Consider the following 23,681-nt stretch of genomic DNA (forward strand, 5'->3'; position numbering starts at 1 on the left):
TTACTAACTGAAGAGTGGGTCTGAAATTCACTTAAGCATACTGAGATCTTTGTGCTCACTGGGAGCTTAAGGATTAGTGTGTCCATCCTGTATCCAGAGGACCAACTTTGAAATACTTGCTGGCAGATAGGACTGTTGGGTGCCTGTTGTTTGCTCTTCAGCTGTGCAGGCAGGTTCAGGGGAAGCAAGAGCCTATTCCAAATCCCTGCATTTGACCTCCTTCCTTGGACATGCTCTGGGTTGAGTCTGCTACTAACTCCACTCTTGTGTAGAGCAGCATGAGGACTGGTGTCATGTAAGCTAAAAAGACATGCTGTTTTTCTCAGCTGGGACTGAATTCACTTGAAACTTGGGGCCAAGATGTAAACTAAGTAACAAAGCAAATTGTTCCTATTGTTTTAGGGTCCCTGCAAAGCTCTTTGGGTCATCTGTGGCTCATACTGTGTGATCTGCAACTTTTCTGTGGCTCAGCAGAACGCCCTGTTGGGAATGTCTCTGTAACATTCACCAAGCGTCCTTTGGAAAAGGAGGCCCTGTTCTTTTCTCACTTGGGTTTTTATTTGGAGATGACTCTGGTTGTTTCATTTGGATTACTGCTTGCTTGGACTGAAGAGATATAGGCTCAAGTTGTTGTTATTGCTGAAAGCAGGACAGGTTCTCCATACCTTGTTTTGTTCCTACCTGTATCTTGAGGACAAGGATGTTGATTTACCCTTGTCTTCTGACAGTGTGATACCAGGAACAAGTAATAGCTTTGAGAACAAAGAAATGAACTTCACATTGATATATTTTCTAAACTATTATTTTCAAAAATGAACATGAAAACACTTTCAGTGCGAATGAGATGTTACTGTCGCATTTGGCCTGAGGTATTTACGATTTACTTCACAGCATCAAAACAAAGTTTATAAAGAGTTTGTCACAGAGCCTCAGGTAGTTATCCACTTGCTGCTGAAGAAGAGATACCAGATAGGAAGACATACACAGAATTTTCGTATACAGAGAGACATCTATATATAAGCGACTCTGTTACTAGAAACATTTGTCTTTTCATACTGTTATAATGTTGAAAAGCTTTTTATGCTATGTATTAATTCTTGCAAATTGCTTGCCAATTTAATATCAGCAGCATCTAAACAGTAAGTAATTGCTTATGATAATGAGTGCAAACTAATTTACTGGAATATGTTAGTATTCACAATGCACTTTAGAACAGCAGGGTATTCAAAAAATACTACTGTCTTGTTTTAACTGCAGTGTTTAGGTTGTATTGTTATTACAAAAGCTAGCAAAATCATCACAAAGCCAGGCTCTCGTTGAATAGCCATCTTGTTGAGACTCCATCATGTGTGAGCAAGGAATATGTAGTGTCCTTTGAGAACTAAACAGGATATGAACAAAACCTTCTAGATTTAAATAATGAATCTTAATTTCTGATTGATGTTCATTAGATGAACATTTATAAGACAGACAGTGAGCCTTCTTTCCCTTATGACTTGTAAAATTTAATGTGTATGTTACTATAAAGTGCTATATTAAAATAAGGCTTCCCAAACTACTGAAGACTGATCTTCATTTCAGGAAAATAAATGCAATCATCGTTTTGCCTATCCAGATGTTTGGAAGTGAAGGGCCTACACAAATTCACTGCTGTAATTTGGCTGGGTTATTCTTCAGAGGGTAATTAACCGCTCACCTTTCTTGGATACACGGGTGAACTAAGTCATAGCTAATAGTACTGGGGTATGAAGTGTCAGAGTTGACACTTGAATTAGTCTCCATTGAGATGAATGAACATCTTACACCCCAAAACTGTTTTGTCAGGTTCTCTCCGAACACCGGTATAGAATCCAGTGGTTAAGCCACGCTTCCTAATTACTCAACTGTGCAAAACAGTGAAAAACATAAGATACGTGTTTTTCACTGCAGCTCTTTATCCTCTGAAGCTGGCAGTGAATTGTTGCTTACAAACAACAGCATAAGGACTTTCTGAAGAAGAATGATAGTAATTATCATGACAAGGCATGGAGCATTTTTGTGCCAGACCACAACTGGAAATCTATTATGTATTAGAGCAGAGAGAAGTCATAAGGAAGTGAATTGGCACAACCTGGCTGGCCCCTGTTAGCTGTTGTTATAATGGTCTAATAACCTTAAAGATTCAAATACAGCTGGATCTGCGCACTATTTGTTTCATTTGCAAATTTGATAACATAAGTAAACATTGATGTCCCAAAATCAAGCCTTGGGATAATGACTAGGAAATCTTTCCAAATAGAGTATCATTTGTAGCTGCTTTCTGGTTCTTATTTTTGGGCTTCCATTGAGCCAACCAACTAGATATTTTTACATCATATTCCTCTTTTGCCAGATACTTTTCTGAGGTTTGAGTACACATAATAATGGTGAAGACTAGCTTTGATTTTAAAATTTGAGGATTTTTAAAATCAGTTATTACTCTGTGTATTGAATGAAATGACATGTCATAAATTTTTAGACTTGCTTATGCTTGGAGTTAGCAAGACAGCAAAATGCTACAAGGCTGCATTTAATATGTAGCCTGCTCATCAATCCTTCCCTTTGCCAGATCTGCCTCTGAGATGCCTCTGGCCACTGAACAGCTGCTTCAGTAGTGGATCCATGTGCTTCTGGGAGGCTCTGTGTTTTTCCAAAGATTTGATATCTTCTGTTTCCCTTTTGTTAGTAGAAGAATAGTTGCTGTTTTTTGTACTTCAGGATGTAACATCTCTAAGGAACTAAGCTCTTTCTGTTTTTCTTCAACTATGGCCCATGTATGTCTGTTTGAAAATGTTCAGAAATGCTACCACAGCATCATTCACCTACTAGCTATTAGTAACTTAGTAATTAGTAGGAGAGCATGTATGCCACAGATCTTCCTACTCTTCACTACTTCTACAAGCAAACAATATCAAATCTCATTGCACATTGTCCATAACACAACATGCTATTTTCAGAAGAGTCTCCGTCTCAGCAAACTCTGAAAGTTGCAGTGTTACCAGTACCATCTTTCTGCTGCAAGTAATAGTAGCATCTTATCTTAGTCCAGCATCTGACATCGCTGTGCTTGCATCATTTTTCAGTGAATTTAACATGCTTGCAGTTAGCAGTGCTCTTGTTTTCAGCATGTTATACATTTATTCTTAGACAAGATTTTACTGCTTTTGAGATCTAAGTGTTTCAGGTTGTCTCAAGAGTAAATTATGAGTTGCACAATTTAGCAAGGAAGATAATATAAATGTCACTTAAAAATAACTAAGTTAATGCAAGATAGGGTAGCTGCAGTATTGTATTAGTAAGGAAGCAAATAAGAAATAAAGACTTTAGCCTAGAAGCATATTGGACATTTGCAGCCAAACTCCTTTCGCTTTTAACATAACTGAATAACTTAAGGCCAGCTATTTCAAATATTTACATCGTCATTTAGAGGATAGGGCTTTGGTTTTTAAAGGTTGCTAGAAATGCTGCAGCACTTCTGAGCATCAGGATACTGCTGCAGGTGCTTGAATAAAAATATAACTTCAGGCACTCTGTTTTGCATGAAGTAATGACTTAAAAAATTATCAGATTATTTATTTGAAAAGTATATTGTGTTTTGATGAACTTATCCAGAGAAAATTTAATTTTGGGTTTTCTCCTATTGTTTTTTGGCCTATATGCACATCTGTGTAGAGCTGCTTTTGTGGGAGATGTTCAGACTCTGGTGCATAAACAGTTTGTCTTCAACTTACAGGACTCCCAGTTGAGTCAGCAAGCTTGGAAGCTCTTAACAGCTCAGGCTACTTGGCTTATGGAATTTCTAACTTTTGCCAGGTATCCACTGAGTTTGTAAGGTCTCTGGACTGGAACCACTGAATGATCTCACATAGGCCACCAACAGATGGTAACAACATTTGGTCTCTATCGACCTGCGTAGTATTTGAGCTAATGTCCTAGTTTCTTCATCCTGTTACAAATCTCTTCAACTAACCAGCCCCTTAACTGCATTAATTTTGTATGTTGGCACAACTAATAAGCCATAAGAATCAAATCATTGCATCTACAGCCCATTTATTTTAATGGAATTTAGTGTAACAGTAGTTAAATTGAAGTATAGGGCCTTGACATTTCCTAAGGTAAGGAGTATGAACAGTCTTATTGTCTTCAGGAGTACTTGAGTTTACTAATATCAGCCTGATGATGCTTTTACATTCTGTCTGTCCGGAAATATTTTTCATCTCATTGCCTTCTCATACATGTTTCCCAACAATGCAATTTCCACTTCTCTAGACACTGTTCAAGGCATTTATCTTTAACTGTATGTTGACAAGGTTGTAGGAGGAAAAAAAACTTCCCTTACTTATAAACATTTGACTTTTAATTTCCATCTGACTTTTTGGCAAGCTTCCAGGTGCAGACACGTTGTATCCTGGTTACCTTTAATAGAGTTATAATGGATTAAAATGTTTCATGTTGACTGCAATATGACATTTAAAGCAGGCTTTGATTTCAGAAATATATAATTTTCTAGCCATCTACATTACATAAAGGTAGAAGGCAATAATGGGGAATTACTTGGCTTGTATTTAATACAGAAATATTCTAAATTCATTTTGAACTGCCATCCACACTGGAAAAGTGAGGGGTAATAGACACCCAGTAAAATTTTTAAACTGAGAGATTCTGAAGAAGAACAATAATTTTCTTTTACCAGCCTGTGTCAGATTTGCATTAGAAAAACCATACTCTTTCATAAAATAAATCATCATTTTTGTATAAATGAACATGCTAATGAGATCAACAAATCCCAGAACTTTTCTACTGTGGATGTTTCAATTCAAAATAATTTTACTATGAAATCTATTGGCTTTCAGTAAATCAGGTTTTGTTAATAAGTCAGATGAACATATAGTTTAATTTTTGCATTCTCTTTCAGCTAGCTCTTGCTCAGCTAAGGTCCTTCTCAAAATTATATTCATTTTAAGTGAAATTGAAAGCTCTTAGTTTGATGTGCCTACTCAAACCGAGTAGTACTTTACACCAGTTAAGTGATCTAATCTAATCAATGGGGTCATTCGAGATGTAAGATGCTACTTGATTTGAATGAAGATATTAGAATCACTTCAGTTGGAAATCCTTTAAATTCCTTGAAACTTTTATTTTAACCATCTGTGTCATTTTTGATAGTAAGATTGATGCTAACTTGTAATATTGATGCTAAGCTGCATAAGACTTGTCCTTTACAAGCATACACATCCATTGAGCCTTTATTACTCACAAGTTTTAGTTGTTTGTTCCTTGATGACCCTATTGAAATCAACAGAACTAGGTATTTTTTGGATCAAAATATGAATATTTTGTCCCAAAAGCAGCAAAAATAATGAATCCTGACCATGCCTTGTTTCCCAAATGTTACTCTCTCTTACTGTAAGAATCCAATAGCTTCTGTTCCTTTTCCCCCAGAGCTCCTGATGACAATTCATATGTGTGGCAGCACTATCTGGCTAGCGTAGCACAGAGTATATTGACTGGCCCACCAATACACAACCACCAAGTGCCCTACAGGCTATCGCCAAGCAAAAAGTATAGTGGTGGAGCTCTACCTGTTTCCCTTTTACAAAGAAACTGATTTTCATTAAACTGCTAAGAGTAAATTTTGTTTGAAATTTCTGCCTGTTCTTCTCTCAAATTTGTCTGAACTTGACTATTAAATTGAAATTGGAGGATGAGCAAGGGCAGGGGATATGTTGTCCAGCTCCATAAGGTTATGCTCCACAGAAAAACGTTTTGAAAATAAGACTTCACATTTGAAACTGGGAAATTAAATTTACAAGGGCAATTCAAACTGGAATGGAGTATTTTTTCCCCCACTTTATTAAGAGCCTGTTGCCAGAAAGTCAATTTTTGGGAAGACCGTAGGGATCATTTTAGACAGGTGAGAATGCTGTTTTGCAACCTCCAAAGCATTTATCAGGCCATGGTACTCTCCAAACACCATTGCCAAAGACTAAAGGAAAGAAGGAGTAAGAAAGAAGTAGTTTTGTAGTTGTTATTTTGTTCTTGTTGTTTGCTTGGGTTTTTTTGCTTGGTTGGTTGTTTTGTTTTGTGCACATGCATACGTGTGTGTTTGGAAGGGGAGCATGGTGCCAAGCTGATTAAGCTACATGTAGCAAGTCTTGTGGTCTGAGGAAAAAGCTTAGCTTCTGTGTTACTGCCACGAATGTGCAATAAATGTAATTGCAAAGGCCAGGATGCTCAGCTTGACTTGAGACTGTGGTGTTCTATTATCATCTAGACCTTTACCTGGAGACAGCTCTTGGGGATAGCTGAATATAAAAAAACCATGAACAGCATTGTTTTACAGGTCACTGTAAAAACTTGGATGTAGTGTGTTGAAGAGCCTTCTAGGCTCTGACAAAGCAAATCAGGGTCTCTTTAGTAGTTTGGGAAGAAAAGTTCTATAATACAATGTGAAGTTGTGCTTGCATTAATAGTAGCTACGTAACGTGGTTTCTGTTTGTCAAGGAATGTAGGAGGCTGTGTCTTATCTCTACGTGTTTAATGCTGGTGTTAACTGGTTGATAGATAAACTGGAAGAGGCAGTAGACAACAGCAATGAGGTGAAGGCTCTTCTGTTTCAGCATCTTTTATATCCTGGGGATACTGCTTTGTTGGCTCATTTCAACGAATTACTACAGCTGATGATTGAGGTGGTTGAGGTCATATTCATCTAGTTATTGTGTGGTTGAAACTAGCTTCTTGACCTTAACTTTTAATACATGTGCCATGATACGAAACCTGGTCCAGTTCTAGATTACAATCAACACAGTATTAACCTATGCAGAGAGAGCAGATGCCTCAGTAGTATCCAAAACAGTGTTGGAAGCATGGAGATTCAGCTAGCAGCAGCCACTGTAAACATGATGTGGCTTCAGTGTCTCTTACAGAAAAACTGAAATTTAGAGCTTAGCTGTAGCATAGTGAAAGGTGGGTGCTGCAGAAGGCTGACAGTAGGCAGGCAGACATTTTCTGTTCTTTATTTTCATTAGCATCTTTACCTGAAGTGGCAAGATGATATAATGGATGAATATATTAATAACAAAACCCAGAAATGGTCTTCGTCAATGCTGGTTTGGTCAGTGATTCTTCTTACAGTTATTCTGGTATAATGGAAGATCAATAAATGAAGTAATGGAATTAATAAGGAATTATGCTATGTAGTTTGTGATCTAACATTTGACAAATGTACCAGCATGAAAAGACTACATCAGTCATAGTTCAAGCACGCAGTCAGATTGCTTTAAGGACCTAAGTAGAAATTATTTTGAGTGGTGCTCAATTTCCAGGAAAACTATGACCCTTAAAAGTTTGCCAAGCTGAGTGTTGTCCAAGGAAATTCATAAATACATTCCTAGACCCTATTATCCACAAGTCTAAATGGATCCTGGCCAGAAAATTAGACATTTCTCCATTCTTACCACTATGGCTCAAGCTTTTTGGAGAGCTACAGGCAATGATAGCTTTGAAAATCTTCTTCCCCATCCAATATGCCTCTTTTGCTGTTAAATAGATTGTACTTAGAGAAACTTGATATCATTGTTGCAGCAAAGAAGCTACAATCCACATTCAGGGTCCTGCCTGGATTAGTGGGAGAGAATGTACCAGAATACCTTCAGGAAGTATTCAATTGAATCTGATCTTTAGTTTGAAATACTTCTTCCAGAAGCTCTTTCCATCTTCTTCCCATGGTTAACCCTAATGGGCATTCCCTTCTCACCTCAACTGCTATGGCATATATTCTCTGTCCTCTGTAAATAATTAATAACACATTGCACTCTGAGAAGAAAGTCATGGAAGAATTGGTTTTTAATCCACCAAACTGTTTTTTTTTTTTTTAAACACTTCCCTCTCTCTCCTGGCAGATATTGTCTCAGACTTGAAGCTTTCCTTTATTTTCTTACCTTAGAAGATCTGTACAAATCTATATATGGAAATTCTGTGTACTTTTCATAGAATCATAGAATATCAGGTTGGAAGGGACCTCAAGGATCATCTGGTCCAACCTTTCTTGGCAAAAGCAAGGTCTAGACAAGATGGCACAGCACCCTGTCCCGCTGAAATTTAAAATTGTCCCATGTTGGGTAATCCACCACTTCCCTGGAGAGGTTATTGCAATGAGTGCTTGTTCTCATTGTGAAAAATTTCCCTCTTCTATCCCATTGGAATCTTCCCAGGAGTAACTTGTACCCATCACCCTTCATCTTTTCCATGTGACTCCTTGTAAAAAGGGTGTCTACATCTTCTTTGTAGCCACCTTTTAAATACTGTAAAATGGTGATGAGGTATCCTCTAAACTTTATTTTCTCAAGGCTGAACAAACCCAGTTCTCTCAGCCTTTCCTCTTATGACAGCTTCCTAGTCCTTCGATCATCTTTGTGTCTCTTCTCTGGACCCTCTCCAGCCTGCCCACATCTTTTTTGTATAGCAGGGACAAAAACTGAACACAATATTCCAGGTGTGACCTGATAAGTGCTGAGTGGGATAATGACTTCTTTGTCTCTGCTGGTGATGCGTTTGTTGATGCAGCCCAGCATTCTGTTGGATTTCTGTACCACAGCAGCACATTGATCACTCTTACTGAGCTTTGTTGTCCACCAGGACCGCAGGTACCTTTCTACTGAGCTTCTCCCCAGCCAGGTAGATCCAAGCCTGTGCTTCACTCCTGGGTTGTATTTCCCCAGGTGCAAGCCCTTACGCTTGTCCTTTTGAACTTCATAAGGTTCTTGTTAGCTCACTCTCCCAGCTTATCCAGATCATCTTGCCGGGTAGTTCTCCCTTCTGAAGTGTTAACTTCCTCACTCAGTTTGGTGTCATCAGCAAACTTCTTCAGGATATACTTGATCCCATCATCCAGATCACTTATGAATATATTAAAACCAGTGTTGGGCCCTGTGTTGATCCCTGGGGGACCTCAGTTGTGACAGGGTGCCAGTTTGTAAAGGAGCCATTTACCACCATCTTCTCGGTGTGGCCTCTCAGCCAGTTCCACCCCCACCACACAGACCTCTTGTCAGGAGGCAGTGGGAAACCATATTGAAAGCCTTGGAGAAATCCAGGTAGACAATGTCCACCAGTTGCTCTGCATCAACTGAGCAGATTACTTGGTTGTAGACGGTGATCAGGTTTGTCAAGCACAATTTGTTCCATAACTTTCCCAAGGACTCAAGTCAGACTGATGTGCCTATAATTTCCTGGATCCTCCGTTAAGCCCTTCTTGTACATGGGGGTGACATTAGCCTTCTTCCATCTCTCTGAGGAGAGATGTCTCCTGATCTCCATGACTTCTCAAAGATTATGGACAGTGGCCTCACAAAGACATCAGCCAACTCTCTTAACACTCTCAGGGGGATATTGTCAGGACCCATCAATTTGTGGGGATCAAGCTCCTGTAATAGTTCCCATACCAACTCTTCCTTCACAGACGGTGGGTCTGTGTTACCATCAACCTTGATTTTTGTTCCCAAGGCCTGGCACCCAACAGTGCTGGTGCAACATAGGTGAAGATAGCATTGAGAATCTCTGCCTTTTTGGTGTTGTTGGTGACTAGTTCACCTCTGCTGTTTGACGGTGGGGCAGTATTTCCCTTCTGTTTCTCCTTGTCGTTAAATTATGTGAAGAACCTTTTTGTGTAGTTTTTGAGATCTCTGGCCAATTTCAATTTGATCTGACATTTTACTTTTCTAACTGCATTTGTGCATGTCCTGGCAATGCCTTTGGAGTATCTCAAGGCAAAATTGTGATCACTGCAGCCAAGGCTATCGCTAAACAAGGTATTCCAAACCTGGTTTTCTTGGTTTGTGAATGGCAAGTCCGGCAGTGCCTCATTCCTGGTTGGCACATCCCACATTTGTATGAGGAAGCAGTCCTCTCTGCCTTCCAAGAAACTTGATGGATGACAGCTGTCCTGCTACATTCTTCTAACAAATGTATTTTCTGGAATTTAAGATTGGGCAGGATGAAAATACATAAATGAAAACATAAAAAGAAGTATTACTGGAGATTTATATGCTCCCCTGTACACAGCAGGTGTGATTAATGCCACCATGTAGATATTTGTGCAAATGTGTATATATATATGTATGTATATGTATTCATATTGTTAATTCTTCACTCTTGGTAATTAATAGCAGCTTGTACAAATAGTCTCACTGGATTCAGCAGGTTTATCAATGCAAGTAATTACTTATCAGTGGGAATAAGAAGGTTCACATTCTAGCCCAGAATGAAGTAAAGTACTGTAACACACAAAAGGAAGAAAATTACATTATTGGATAATTTCTTGTTATAACCAGCAATTCTTACCCTTCATATTTTTATAATAGTTAAAAAATACTTTACTATTAATGAAAGGTCAGCTTATAGTTTCATTACTGAAATCTACAGACTCCAGTCTTTAGTTTTCCAGCTACAGAATGTGATGGAATCATAGTTCATTGGGATCCAGAGCTCAATCGAAACCTGATGTGAATGTTGAAAATAAACATTAAGTTACTAACATTAAATGGGAAAAGTGGAATTATGTGCATTACCCTTCAGTGCAATATACCTTAAACACAAAATTGGGATGAACATGAGGAGGGTAGAGAGCTGTAGATTTGTTATTGATTTGAGCAAACTATCAAACTACATCAGATGAGACTTCAGAGCAACAAATATTGAAAAGCTTTGCAGTCATACGCAGTAATAGATACAGTAAATGGGTACTAAACAAAATATTTATCTGCTTAATACTGTATAGGGAAGCAGATGTCCTTGAGTTGCAGCCAGGCTGTGCTGAAATGAATGCACTATTTCATAAAGATGAATTTTGCAAACAAGTAGGACTTGAGAGACCCAGGCCATTAAAAAACATTACTGTATCTTGACCACTGGCAGTTTGTTACAATAGGAACCATGCTTTCATGGTTAAGATTTCAAAGAGCTGTATGGACATTTTTCTTAAACATTGTGTAGATGCATGGATGCATAAAGAATGATGCAGTAAATTCTGTGGCTGAGAGGTATAACTGGCATGTTACAAACTTGCCTACTTACAAGTACAGTGCTGATGGCATTGCTATTCTTGACATTCTAATTCTGCTGCTTTCAATTCTCTTGAGATGATAAACCCCAAACAACTCAATGCCATAAGCTAGAAGAAAGATGCCTGGTTTTTCCTGACAATGTTCTGAAAGAGCAGCAGAGACATTATAAGGTTTGTCAGAGAGCACAAAAGCCTTTATGGAGCAAAGAATTAGGCTTCATCTGTTGTTTCTTAAGAGATCCAAAACTGATAGTAAGCAGGGTGGTTTCGAACAACTGCTCAGTTTCTAGCTTTTAATAGTTAATGGGAGGTCAGACTGTAAGCTAAGATCAATACCAGAGTAATAAATTTTACATTATTATATTTGTTTTTCTTGAAATATAAACACTAGAGGACCTAGTCTCAAATGCCTTCCGACCCATTTTTTTCATAATTAATACAGGAAATTCAAAGAATGTGACTCCCTGCACAGCTTAGACAGAGGCAAAGCTGTATTAGTCAGGATGGATTAATTAGCTTGTTACCAGACATGCAGAACTACAAAATGGACGGTTATAAAAAAGGGTAAGCTTTGCCGTAGAAGAACCATAAACCACGTGTTATCATGGATAAAATACAAGTTTTTATCAAATTTGATGTTGATTCTACGTAGTTTTAAGATTTACAGATAGATTTATCCATCCCAGCTGACATTGACCTTCAATGTGGCATAAGTATGGAATGTTTTGCTCTTCATAGGTTTATTTGAACTGCGGTATTTAGCAAAAAACTGTGACAACAGAGTCTCTCATTGTTCAGATCTGGAGACTTACTTCTGGGTCATTGTATTCAGTATGACTCCACTATCGCTTGGCAGGCATTTTCTTTGTCTTCTATATTGGATAAACACATCTGTTACAACCAAGAAAAGGAGAATTGTGCACTCCCAGTTAAATCTTATGTACTATTCTAACAGTTTCATCTGTGACACTGAGGTGTAAGGAGTTGTTTTTTCTTAGCCTTCTCATTTTTGTTACTTATAAGAACCTCATTTGTGATCTGACACAATATTTTATGAAGTCAACAGAAAGGCTGTCACTGTTTTTAATGAGCTCTGGATCAAGCCCTCAGTTTTTCGTCAAAACAGAATAAAACCTTTCACTACAGACACCAATGTGACACGTAGTGTATGAAGGTCCGAACTCTGTCACTCCTCAGTTGGCTCAAGATTTGAAGTCAACATCAGGAGCAAAGAGATCTTGGGGACCATCAAGAGTGATATTACCTGTCTCATGTATCTTTGTCTTGGGATATACTAGAACTGGAGATTTGACCATCATTACTGAATAGCATGCAACAGATTATTGTGAATTTCAGAGCACCACATATGAGGAAAGCAAGGGTTGGAGAGCAGGAGATTAGGTTTTTGTCACATACATTCCTAAACCAGACACCATTTGCCCATGTCCATTACCAAACTTCTTAATGCATGGCCACTTTCTTCAGTACTCTTGCACAACTCTGTACAGTGATGATAAACCCTGATTTCACTTGGAGTGTAAGTGAAACCTTAGATATCAGATCTGTTATTGTGTTCGTCTTTGCTAAAGAGAGTTGACAAGTTTTCCTAAAACACATGCAGGTTGGTATTTTGCCATGAAGAGAAAAGCCAAGAGATCTATTTGAAGCACAGTGCAATCTTGCAAGTGTGTTGATATAAAAGGAGATTTACAGTTTTTTAAGTGCTATGCACAGTGCATAAAATGTTGCAAATTGCTGGCACTGGAAAAAATCTAATGAGCAGGTATGTAATACCATCAAGAAAAAGTGATGTTAGAAAAAAAAATATAGGATATATTTTCAAAAAGACTGGGTGACCTTTTTGCTTTGAGAGTGACACAAAGCAGTCTCACTCATCAGTATTTAGAGACAACTGGAAGTCGAAGGAGTGGTGTAACTACACAGTCCTTGTTTTCATCTTTAAAAGTCTATATGTTCAAGAGATTTTAGATTATTTTGTATGCTTATGGCATATATAGTCAATCTTGAAAGAAAGAAAGAAAATGACGAGTATGCTGTTATGCACTATTTCCTTACGTAGACATTGGAAGTATGTGGTGCAAGTATTGGTTGGAATAAGATTAATTCCATTTAATACAATTGAGAGTAGCCACACAATGAGCCAGCTTAGAATGGCTAGTAAAACTAGATGACTGTATTTACAGTGTGCTGACACATCTCCTTAAACTTTGACCTATCTTCATAGAAAAGAAATGGACAGCTTGTAGTGGCTTTACAAATGAAAAATCAAGTGCACAATTTGCCTGCTACACGCTGTTGTTAGAATACAAGTTTTAAATGGAAAATGTCTGGATATGTTTCTGTTTTAGTTCAGAGGAAATATGCTGGTAATGAAGTTAAGCATCTAAGTGCTAAGTGGTGTCAGATTACAACACTTGTTTAAAACAGATTATAGATTTTGTAAGTGCACGCTGGAGATAATGTGAAAAGATTTCCACTCTTCCAAGTTATACATTGGGTATTATGCAAATAAACCATTGCTTACTTAGATGGTAGACTGACATCTTTTTGTCCTGACATGACAAGTATGTTTCCATTTGTTATCCCCATCTGTCACAAGCTGATAAACTTCAGATCTGTAGAAGTCTTATCTGAATGTATTTGTTGATGTCTTGCTTCACTGGGCACGATGGCGTATCACATAGTGCATATCGTTTTCATTGTGTAAATAAGGAGCTGCATTTTTTTATCAGTCATGAGAGGACTAGAATTACTTGATTTCTTCTCCACATAGGCCCAGTTTGGGAAAGCATTTGGTTCAACTCATCCCTGTTCTGCACATCACAGAAACATGTTTTTCAGGCATATGCTTAAGAACTCTCTTGAATACATATGCATTTCTGAATCAGAGCTGTGGTATTTTAAGTCACTGCATAAGCAATTATGTTATATTCTATGTTGATTGCACTATATAAAAAGCACTAATATTTCACATGCTGCAAAATTTTCAGAGATAAAGACTGCTTCATGTTAAAATACAGTCTTGTTTGGTTCTATGAATTCATTTGCTGTATGAGAACATTTTTTATTTTTTGTAGACCATATAATTTCTGTATGGGTCTGCATTGGTGCAAGTGAGCTAATTACCTTTATTTCTGTTTTACAGCGGGAACAACATATATCTTTAGCAAAGGTGGTGGACAAATCACTTACACGTGGCCTCCTAATGATCGGCCAAGCACTCGCGCAGACAGACTGGCAATAGGGTTTAGTACTGTTCAAAAAGAAGCTGTGTTGGTACGAGTGGACAGTTCTACTGGGCTTGGAGATTATTTAGAGCTGCATATTGTAAGTATTATTAACAAATGCATGATATTTCTTCTTGTCTTGATTGTTCTTATGTTTGTGATTTTCTATTTATTTTAATGTAAATACAGCAGTTTGTTAATGAACCTTTTAGGGTCAATAGTGAACTAAATTATAATGGCTTATAGCGTACAATACTGTATAAAGTCTCAGATATTCTCAAAATGCCTTTTACTTGATACAGTGCTACTTTATATGGCTTTTTCACTAAAAATCATACTGTGATACCTGTGCAGATACAGCAGTTTATTGCAATCTAATTACATAAAATAGGCTTTAGCAATGTCAGAGGAAGGCACATTAATCCTGGAAGATTTAATCTGGAATCTGCTGAGGGAATTACAGTGTATCACAATTGACTGTACTTATTGTTAATACTAGAATTTATCCTCTGATTTCATCATTCCTTTGTGATGATAGACCTTAAGCAGAAAGTAAGATCGTCAAGTGAGGAAGTCTAAAAAAGTAATTTCAGCTGCCTTAAAGCAAATAATTAGCAATGAAAATTGAAAGCATATTTTTATGGCAACATAAATAAATGATCGGTTTGGATAAACTAGAGCAGTATAAAATTTTGTTGTTTAGATTAGTCTCAACTTTGCTAATGTATTAGTTTGATTTTGATTTAAGAACCTCTCTACTTTCAGGAACGGAAGAGTTCCTTTTGAATGAAATTACTTATTGATCTGTAACCAATTACACTTTTACCCTCAGAAAACATTCAGCAGTGATCATTTTCAAAATTAGAGGGAATTACGGTATTCAGTCTTCCTAGGCTCCTTATTTCTGTAAAGACTCTCTTGTATTGTCAACCAAGGTGATTTTTTTTTTTTTTTTAATTTACTGGCTTGAGTAAATAAATAAAGGTGGCCTTAAATCAAATCCAGGGGTTGTCTATACCCTTCTCTTACATTGAGAAACACAGACAAAATGGCTGGCTGGTATTATAAAATCTTAATTTAAAAATGTGAACAAAGCAACTTCTCCCAGGTGCCAGAAAAGCTGAGAACTGACACTTTTCAAGGCAAGTATTGTGTTGCTGAAGATAACTTAAAAATTTTCTTTCCAAAGCCACATCTAACATAAGATGCCTAATCATCATTTGTCTGTTTCTTTGCAATCTGAGACCAGGTCTACCAACTGTGGTCATCAGTGTTACTTTGTTCTTACAGTGTGTTCTTTTTCATTAGCATATTAAGGGATGGGGTATTTTTGTAGTTTTACTATACCTAAAGTCTATAAAAAACATAATATTTGTGCAGTTTTCTGTCTAGCCTTGATTTTTCAATTTTAAAATGAACATTTGGTTCGCTAATTATGAGTTGGAGATGAAAAAATATTGCCTGTTCATGTTTTTTGGTTTGGGTTGGTTGGTTGATTTTTTTGTTTGTTTGTTTTGGGTTTTTGTTTTGTTTTTTTTTTTTTATATACAAATAGATTTCTTATACCTGCGTTGTAGCAACAGATGGTGAAAATAAAATAATAACTGAGAGTTTTCTATAGTCAGAAACACAACTGACTTCGTAGAAATGGGGAAAATAATAAATTTTACTGGTCTTTTGAAATTTCTGTGAAGCAGCAAAAGATCTGTTATCATTGTGGTCTGTGAGGTGATCCTGGCCTCCTCCCATTGCCCTTGCAAGAGAATTCGGGAACCTCCCTGAAGCTCACTCTGCCTCAGAGCAAAATCTGTGATAACTGTGCAATTTCACTGCAATGAGATCTGACCTTCTGAGCACTTCTTCTCTTTATTCTCTCTCTATAGTGGAGACACTAAGGGATTGACCTGAAATCCTAAGACATCTGGCAAGGATTTTTTTTTAAGGATCGTCAATATTAGATAAAGCTTGGAAAACTGCAGGGATATAATTTCCTGGAATCTATTTCAAATAAGGATAGTATTCAAAGGAAAGTTGAAAGCCCGTATTTTCAAAAGCACTCATGGTACCAAAGAACATATATCTTATTAAAGTCAGTGGAACTGTAGGCACTTCTGAGAATTTTACCTGAGATCTATTGTAGCTCAGCAAGATGTTGTGAAACATCACAGTTATAAAAATGAAGAAGAACATAGAAACAGAGAGGCCTGTGTATATGTTATATTTGAAAAACAGTTTATTGTATTGAAGTTTTTCAATATTGGCAGCTACTGTATTAAACTAGCTGTAATAAAGTAGGAGGAAGGTTATGTCATTCAAAAGTTCCATCTTGCACCGATGTTGAGATACCACTAAGAATGTCTTTTTTAGTAAATAACCAGAAACAAGCACAAGCTGTGAACAGTAGAAGGAAAAAAAACTGGAAGGAGAGAAGAGTCTAACTCTGCCTGTTCTTTTGCATGCACCCTCTTACCTGTTGGATATGCATGAGGACTAAATGCGTGTGTACATTGAGATGCACTGTGCATGGATAACTTCCCAGTGTTACATCAACTACAACATTATAACAAGGATATAATTGTGATTTAATTATACTGGGATTCAGTTTTATACTGTGGTAGAAATAGGTTATTTTGTTACTGAGCTTCCATTTTACCCAGGAGGTCACAATCACTCTGATCCTTCTCGCTGATGAAATCTTGGACAGATGTGTAAACATAAGTTCTAAGTGGATTTTGAGCAGAATGGGTGCAAAAAAAATTCTACATAGAACTATTGCTTTGAATTAAAAAAAAATTAAATCATAGTCCTCACTAGCATGTTGGGGAGAGTGCGTGTTTGGGATGTTTCAGAACAGAGGTATGAGGTAGCTTGCTTTTAACCTAGTTAATTCTAGGAATGGAAGAGGAAATTACAAGTTTGATTATGGTACTTCAGTGTGTGCTTGCCCTCTTTATTGTTCTGTTTACTTAAAGATGATGTAAACCTAAAAATGAAATCAAGCTCATAACAAATTCTGATTTGGAAAATTACTACTTGATCAACGGAATCACAGCTTTACTGTTAGGTTAGGAACACATTTATTTAAAGTAATCATTTAACGTCCTCAAATAACCATTGTTAATATGAGAAACATTTTGAAAAATGTCTAATCTGCATTACTACCAGATGCTTAATGGTTTGAGTGAAAATACTTTAAATTTCCAGGGAGATTATTATAAAGCTCCACCTATACTGTAGCAGTGTAGATATAAAGGACTGGTTGTGTGCATGATACATATGCATCCCTGTGCTTCAAGAAAGGAATGTTATTAATAATATGATTTAGTCATCCAGAGATGCAGCAATTTGTTTTCATAGCTATTACTTGACTTTTGTGATGGAAATGGTTTCCTGTGCAGTCTCTGCTGGGAGATGTGGTTCAAGAGGAAATACGTATCATGCCTAAAATTCTGTTGCCACTTCCTTCTCCTGTTGACAGCTAAAAGGAGGACAGTTAGCTTTGAAAATTGCTATTTAATACTCCCTTTTTTTCCTTCTTCTTGGAATAGTCCACATCCATCTGCATGCCAAACAGAAAAAGGCATCAGCTTATTCACACAATGTTCAGTTAATCACCATGTGCACTTCTGTGCTTGGCTTTTTCATTGACTTCTGAAGCCCTTAGGTAATTCTGTCAGTGATTCCTGTTCCTATCTCTGCTCTTCTTTGCTTTCCACCCTCTTCTCCCAAGTAATTGGAGAAAAAAGTAGCTATATATATATATATATGTGTCTGTCATCATTGTCGTCATCTTTCACAAGCACTGTGCTGCTACAGCCTTGAGTTTCCAGCTTTTCTTTGGTAGAGGAACAAAGTGAAGTTAGACAAAGATATTTCCTTGAAGGGCTAAGAAATCCAGTTAAAATTGCTTATTCTGGCAATGCTGGTAGCATAGGAAACTGCCATTCTGCCACATAGCACAAGTAGTATTTGCTCTGCTAATGAAGACAAGAAGGATAGATTTCCATCAATAGACTTCAAGCACTTTTAAACATTGTTTTAAGTATAAATTATGCCATGTTTTTGTCTTTCATGGTTAAAATGAAAGACTTTATGCCAAAACGTAACCTTTCGTGTGCCTGATGAAAAATGTCAGCAATTTCTGTGTCTTCCTTCTTTGTGTCATTTGTTTTAAAATCATAGTATTTTGGGAGCACAAAAACAATGTGGAGTTTTTATGGTTATAGCAGATTTTGAAACTGAGAACAAGAAGTCTGTGTGGGGGATAAAGCCAGCAAGACCATTTCAGATCTTACAGATTAGTCCTTCCAGAAAAGACATCCAGCCTACAGTGCACGAGCTACTTAAGCTAAACTGGACTTACTTCTACTATCTCAAGCAGTACTAGGAATTATTAATTAAGCTCAGTTACAGATATCATGGATCTGCTGAAGTAAGTGGAGATCATTCTGATAACAAACATCCTAACATTTAAAATAAGGAATAAAACACATGTGGCATCATTTCGAACATTGTCCTAACCCTTTTCTGAGGGAAGGTGGAGAAAAACACCCTGTAATTCCAGCAAGAGAAGAGTGACAATCTTACCTAGTATATAGTAAACATACAAAAATAAAAAGAAATTAAATTCAGGGTATATTATGGTAGATATTTTTTACTTCATTCTCTAAAGTTTTATTAGGAAAAAATATTATAGGGAAAATGTAAACCAACAAGATTAATACTGTGATGGGAAAGTATGGCAAACTATTTTAAAATAGATAGTAACATGTCACATGAACAAGTATAGTATGATTAAAGACAGATAATAGCAATATATGCAAAGTATAACACAACCTGAAATACTCTGAAGATGCAGCATTACTGGCATGATAGATTGATCAGTATTGTACTTAGATTTTCAAAATGCCTTTGTAAAGCCTTCAACGTTACAATTAATGACTGATGTGAACAGTCCTAGGAGAGGAAATATTGTATGTCTTAAAAAAATTGGAGTTTGGATCACGAATAAATTCAGTTTGTGCTCTTTGTCCTAGCTATTTACGTACTACATCTATTAAAATATATGTTGTAGGAAAGGCAATTTTCATTTGCAAGTTTTTTCATGAGGAAAATGTGGATAAAAATTAAGTGAAAGCTTTTGTGAGTTTTTGTCAGCTTTGGTTCAAAAATTCTTAGTTTAAAAGGAAGTTAATGCTTCTTGATTTTCTAAGCTATTTACTGAGTGATATGATATATGGTGTGATATACTTATTTTTTATAAACTAAGCTAATATTTAATATCCCCAAATGAAATGTTGACTTTTGTGTAAACCAAAATAATATTGATATCCAATGGTTTTGATTTTCAGCTTTAAGTTAATGGAAAATTCTGCAAAAGTCTTCTTTCAACTTTTTTCCTACTCATTTTTTGGAACTTTTAGCAAACTTAAAGGGACTATTGTTTCCTGTTTCCTTCCCTCTGTCCCTCGTTACACATGTGCAGTATTCTTCTGCACCAGGCTTTTAATAGCTGACTGTTAGATTCTATTGTACTTATACATCATATATGGATAATTTTCATTTATGCAAGTATAATGACCTTCCCTCAAGTGAAGAGAAATAGTAAAACTTGGGTGTGGATCAGACTTTTGTGTTTGGGCATACCAGAGAAAAAAATAGCAGAGTCTTAAGATAAATGAATTTATTATTCTCTTTTGAATACTTTGCATGTCTTGGTCTTAATGCCTAACGGATAGTCAATTGAAGGGTTCTTATTGACTTAGTTGTATTTGGATCAGTGCCTAGAGAGTTGAATGTACTTTCAGTGAGATTGATGGTAAAAATATCTTTGATTTTAGGGGTTTGTGTTGGAGCTAATTAATTTTCCCAGGAAGAGTTTAATAATCTTTAGAAGTTATTCTCAGGATAATGTTTCTTCTAATAATAATCTTTCAAATATAGAATTCATTATTATTATTATATGCATATCTGTGCAATGCAAAGATTTGGTAAGGCCGCTGGTGGCTTGTACATACATGAGACTGTAATTACTTTAAAATCGAATTAGTCACGTCCAGGAAGAGCTTAAAAAAAAAAAAAAAAAAGAAAAAAACAGAACTAGGTTTCAGAAATCTGATATTTTAGAAGTGCTGAGCATGCACATCTGTGGCTAAAGTCAATGGAAGCTGAATATAGTCAGCACCTCTGAAAATAAGACCATCATCATATCAACTAAGTGGGCATCAGGGATCACTCTGAAGTCCTAGAAAGACTTTGGATCATTATGTTTGTCAGGGTTGTGATATTTAATATTCTACTACCTTGAGGCACAAGAAAGTGACTTAAGGTTGATGTTATCTAACACAGAATTCTGTGATTATTTTATATTTCCTTATTATGCTTATACACAAGATTTTTTTTTCCCCCTCATTAATATCTGTGTAAGGAAAACGCTATAGGAAGTTTAACTGTTGTGGACAGTGATTGTTCTCTTTGGGAAACAAAAAACTCAGCAACCAGACTACGTGTTAATCTTTAAACTGAAGAAAAAATACTATGAAAGAAGGACTTGCTCATGGGTTTGAATTATGAAAAGCAGTGCAATAAAAAAAGAATCATTTATGAGACTAGACAGGCAGGTGAGAATGCAATTCAAGGTGCACAAATGTTAAGTTAACTAGAATGGGAGCAATTAATTAATCTAGGGAAATGCAGCAATAATTTACCTTACTGATCAGGTTAAAGATCTATGTTTCTAGGAAAGAAAATAAATAAGTCACTGAAATGGTCCAGACATGCCTTGAAAACATGCAATTAAGTTATTCTTTTGTATTAGCAGAGGCATAGGTTAAAAAAACCAAACCTCTGAAACGGTGTTTTATGATATGTTTGTTAATGTCTCATCTTGAATACTCTACACAGTTGGTAATCGCACACTGAGCGACAGTGGTCTATTCTTGCCGTAAACAGCCCAAATTGCTGAGAGAAGGTCATGGAAATGTTCTAATATTGGCACAAAACACACTGATACCTTACTGTATGAAAAATATGTATGGAATTTGGACAGTTGATATAATTAAACAGTTTGGCTATCGTGGAGCACTGCAAGGAGAAATCCTGATGCTGGAGAGCAAGGTCCATTATACCAACGTGGCAGGTCTGATCTCCCAGCTCTGATGTCCTGGTTCCCCAGTCTGGAAACGTACTTGAGGGAAGCAACTCTTTTCATCTTCTTCCTCTGTCTTGGGATGAATAGAAGTTCTCACTTCTTGCTCCAGCCAGCTAATAACTCCTTTATGCACCCTGCTCCTTTCATGCTTTTGGGAGGATAAAAGCTTCTGTCACACAAAGCATGCTGTGTGCTGGGGTCACCACCTGCCAGCCTCTTGGTGCGAAAAAATTGCACAACCAGTAGGACCTAAGTTCTCAGCTAAAATACCATGTGTGCATAGCAAAATGCCCACCCCTCAACAATGATGAATCTCCTGAGGTGCTTACTTCTAGCAAAGGTGTAGAGCCTGGCTGAGGGGTAGATATTTAAAACATTTCTGGTGAGGCCACATATATTAGAATAATCTGATAGCAATATAGAAAGAAATGCATGTGGCCATAGCATTGTATGAAATAATCTTGCAAACCAGTTCGTGGGCTCCTAAGGTCACTTCTGATCTCATATATCTCAAGATTACACTGTAAATTAAATCCATCTGTTGTCTGAAATGCTTAAGATCCAAAACTTTGTCACTGAATTTGATGGCAAGTCTTCCTTTGAGTTTCCTGTTGCAAACCATACACAAATGTGACTTTTGATCCAGCCATAAGGAGAGAACAAAAGCATGGAACTTAATTTTTCTGAGGCCTTGTTGAACTTAAAAATATGCTGAAAAGATAAGGAACAGAAGGGGTTTGGGCTGAGTCATGTTATACTAGTAACAAAACCTGTGCCTTTCTAAGAATTGTAGTGGACCAATTTGGAGAGGCAAGGAAAAGAGCAAGTATATTTAATGAACATAAACTTGAAGAGGCTTAGGACCTCTTCATGAAGCAGCTCTGATATTTTACCCTCTTACATATAAAACTCCCTTCCTTCCTTCCTTCCTTCCTTCCTTCCTTCCTTCCTTCCTTCCTTCCTTCCTTCCTTCCTTCCTTCCTTCCTTCCTTCCTTCCTTCCTTCCTTCCTTCCTTCCTTCCTTCCTTCCTCTTCCCTTATTCCTCAGGTTGCTTTTTTGCTGTGTCCTCAGACACAAATTCATGTGCTAATGCATATTCTGCAGTCCTAGTGAATCCCAGTGAAAGCAGGTGGCAACTTCCAGGGGTCTCAGTGATTATACTACATACCTTTTCTTTCCCATAGAATGAGGCATGCTGTATAGTTAAAGGAACATAGGAGTCGCTTCAGATGGTGACCATATGGTGTATGCACATGGAAGACCTTCTTTATGGGGACCATTGATTAGTTCTGTTTAATTGAAGAACAAAAGCAGCAAGAAAAAAACCCATCTTTCCTCCGTAGCAACACCTTTTGCAGTTAACGTTATATTATCCCATCATGTTTTAGGCCCATCTCAGTCTAGTCAGGTCCTCTTAATCTGACGTTTCATGCATTGGTTACTAGCCAGCATCCTTGCATATGAAGGTTATGTATTTTAATATCTTGGCAACAACTCTTCCAGAACATTGCCATGTATAAAAAGAGCTGATGAAAAATTTAGCAGACATTTAAGCAACCTTATTAAGATTTAAAGAACACTTGACTATTATTTGCAATAGTAGAACAGTTGAGATGTTCAATGAAACCTGGCTGATCACTCAAAGGAAGAAAGACCAAATCATAGGAAATGATTGTGACTGTTTGGGGAATAAGAGCTGTGAATAATTGAGGGTCACTTCTAAGAGTCAGCCACTTTTGTGCTTGTTAGATCTATTGTATATTTTGTTAAGCATATATTGTTTGTTGTATCTAGTGATGTAATAGAGTCAGCTCTGATAACATTTCCTAGCTTGTTACTGCCTAGTTCTTGTCTAATTTTAGAGAAGCACAAGAAGATTTGCATGCCTGGGGGTGTCTGGGCTCAAAGCCAAGCAGGACGCATGTCTCCCCAGTGTGTTAGAAGCCATGGCAGTGCAGGGTGTAGGCAGGTTGTAGGCACTTTGGGCTGAAAATGTGTGGTTTGGAAAAAAAAAAAGACAGATGTGAGGAATGGCATCACTTTTAGAAGAGTATCCTAAACTATGCTTTTAGCTCCTGATGGCAGCTTGAATAAGAGAGAGTTACTCCTAGGTTACTATGACCCATTGAAAGAGGGCCAGGTTTGAACAGGACGGATCAAGGTTTGTTTCTTACAATATAAGCCAGAGCCCAAGATCCGGCC

General features: G+C 37.1%; 1 protein-coding gene across 36 annotated transcripts in view; it reads left to right on the forward strand.

Moving 5' to 3' along the window:
• The window catches only part of NRXN1 (neurexin 1), a 731,497-nt gene that overhangs the window by 484,797 nt on the left and 223,019 nt on the right, over positions 1-23,681 (forward strand). For all 36 annotated transcript variants that reach the window (XM_071805868.1, XM_071805870.1, XM_071805881.1 and 33 more), the window contains one exon: positions 14,247-14,428. In XM_071805868.1, the coding sequence (XP_071661969.1) occupies positions 14,247-14,428 (182 nt within the window). The remainder of the gene's footprint in view (positions 1-14,246; positions 14,429-23,681) is intronic.

Source organism: Patagioenas fasciata, chromosome 3, assembly GCF_037038585.1.
Source record: "Patagioenas fasciata isolate bPatFas1 chromosome 3, bPatFas1.hap1, whole genome shotgun sequence".
NCBI lineage: Eukaryota > Metazoa > Chordata > Aves > Columbiformes > Columbidae > Patagioenas > Patagioenas fasciata.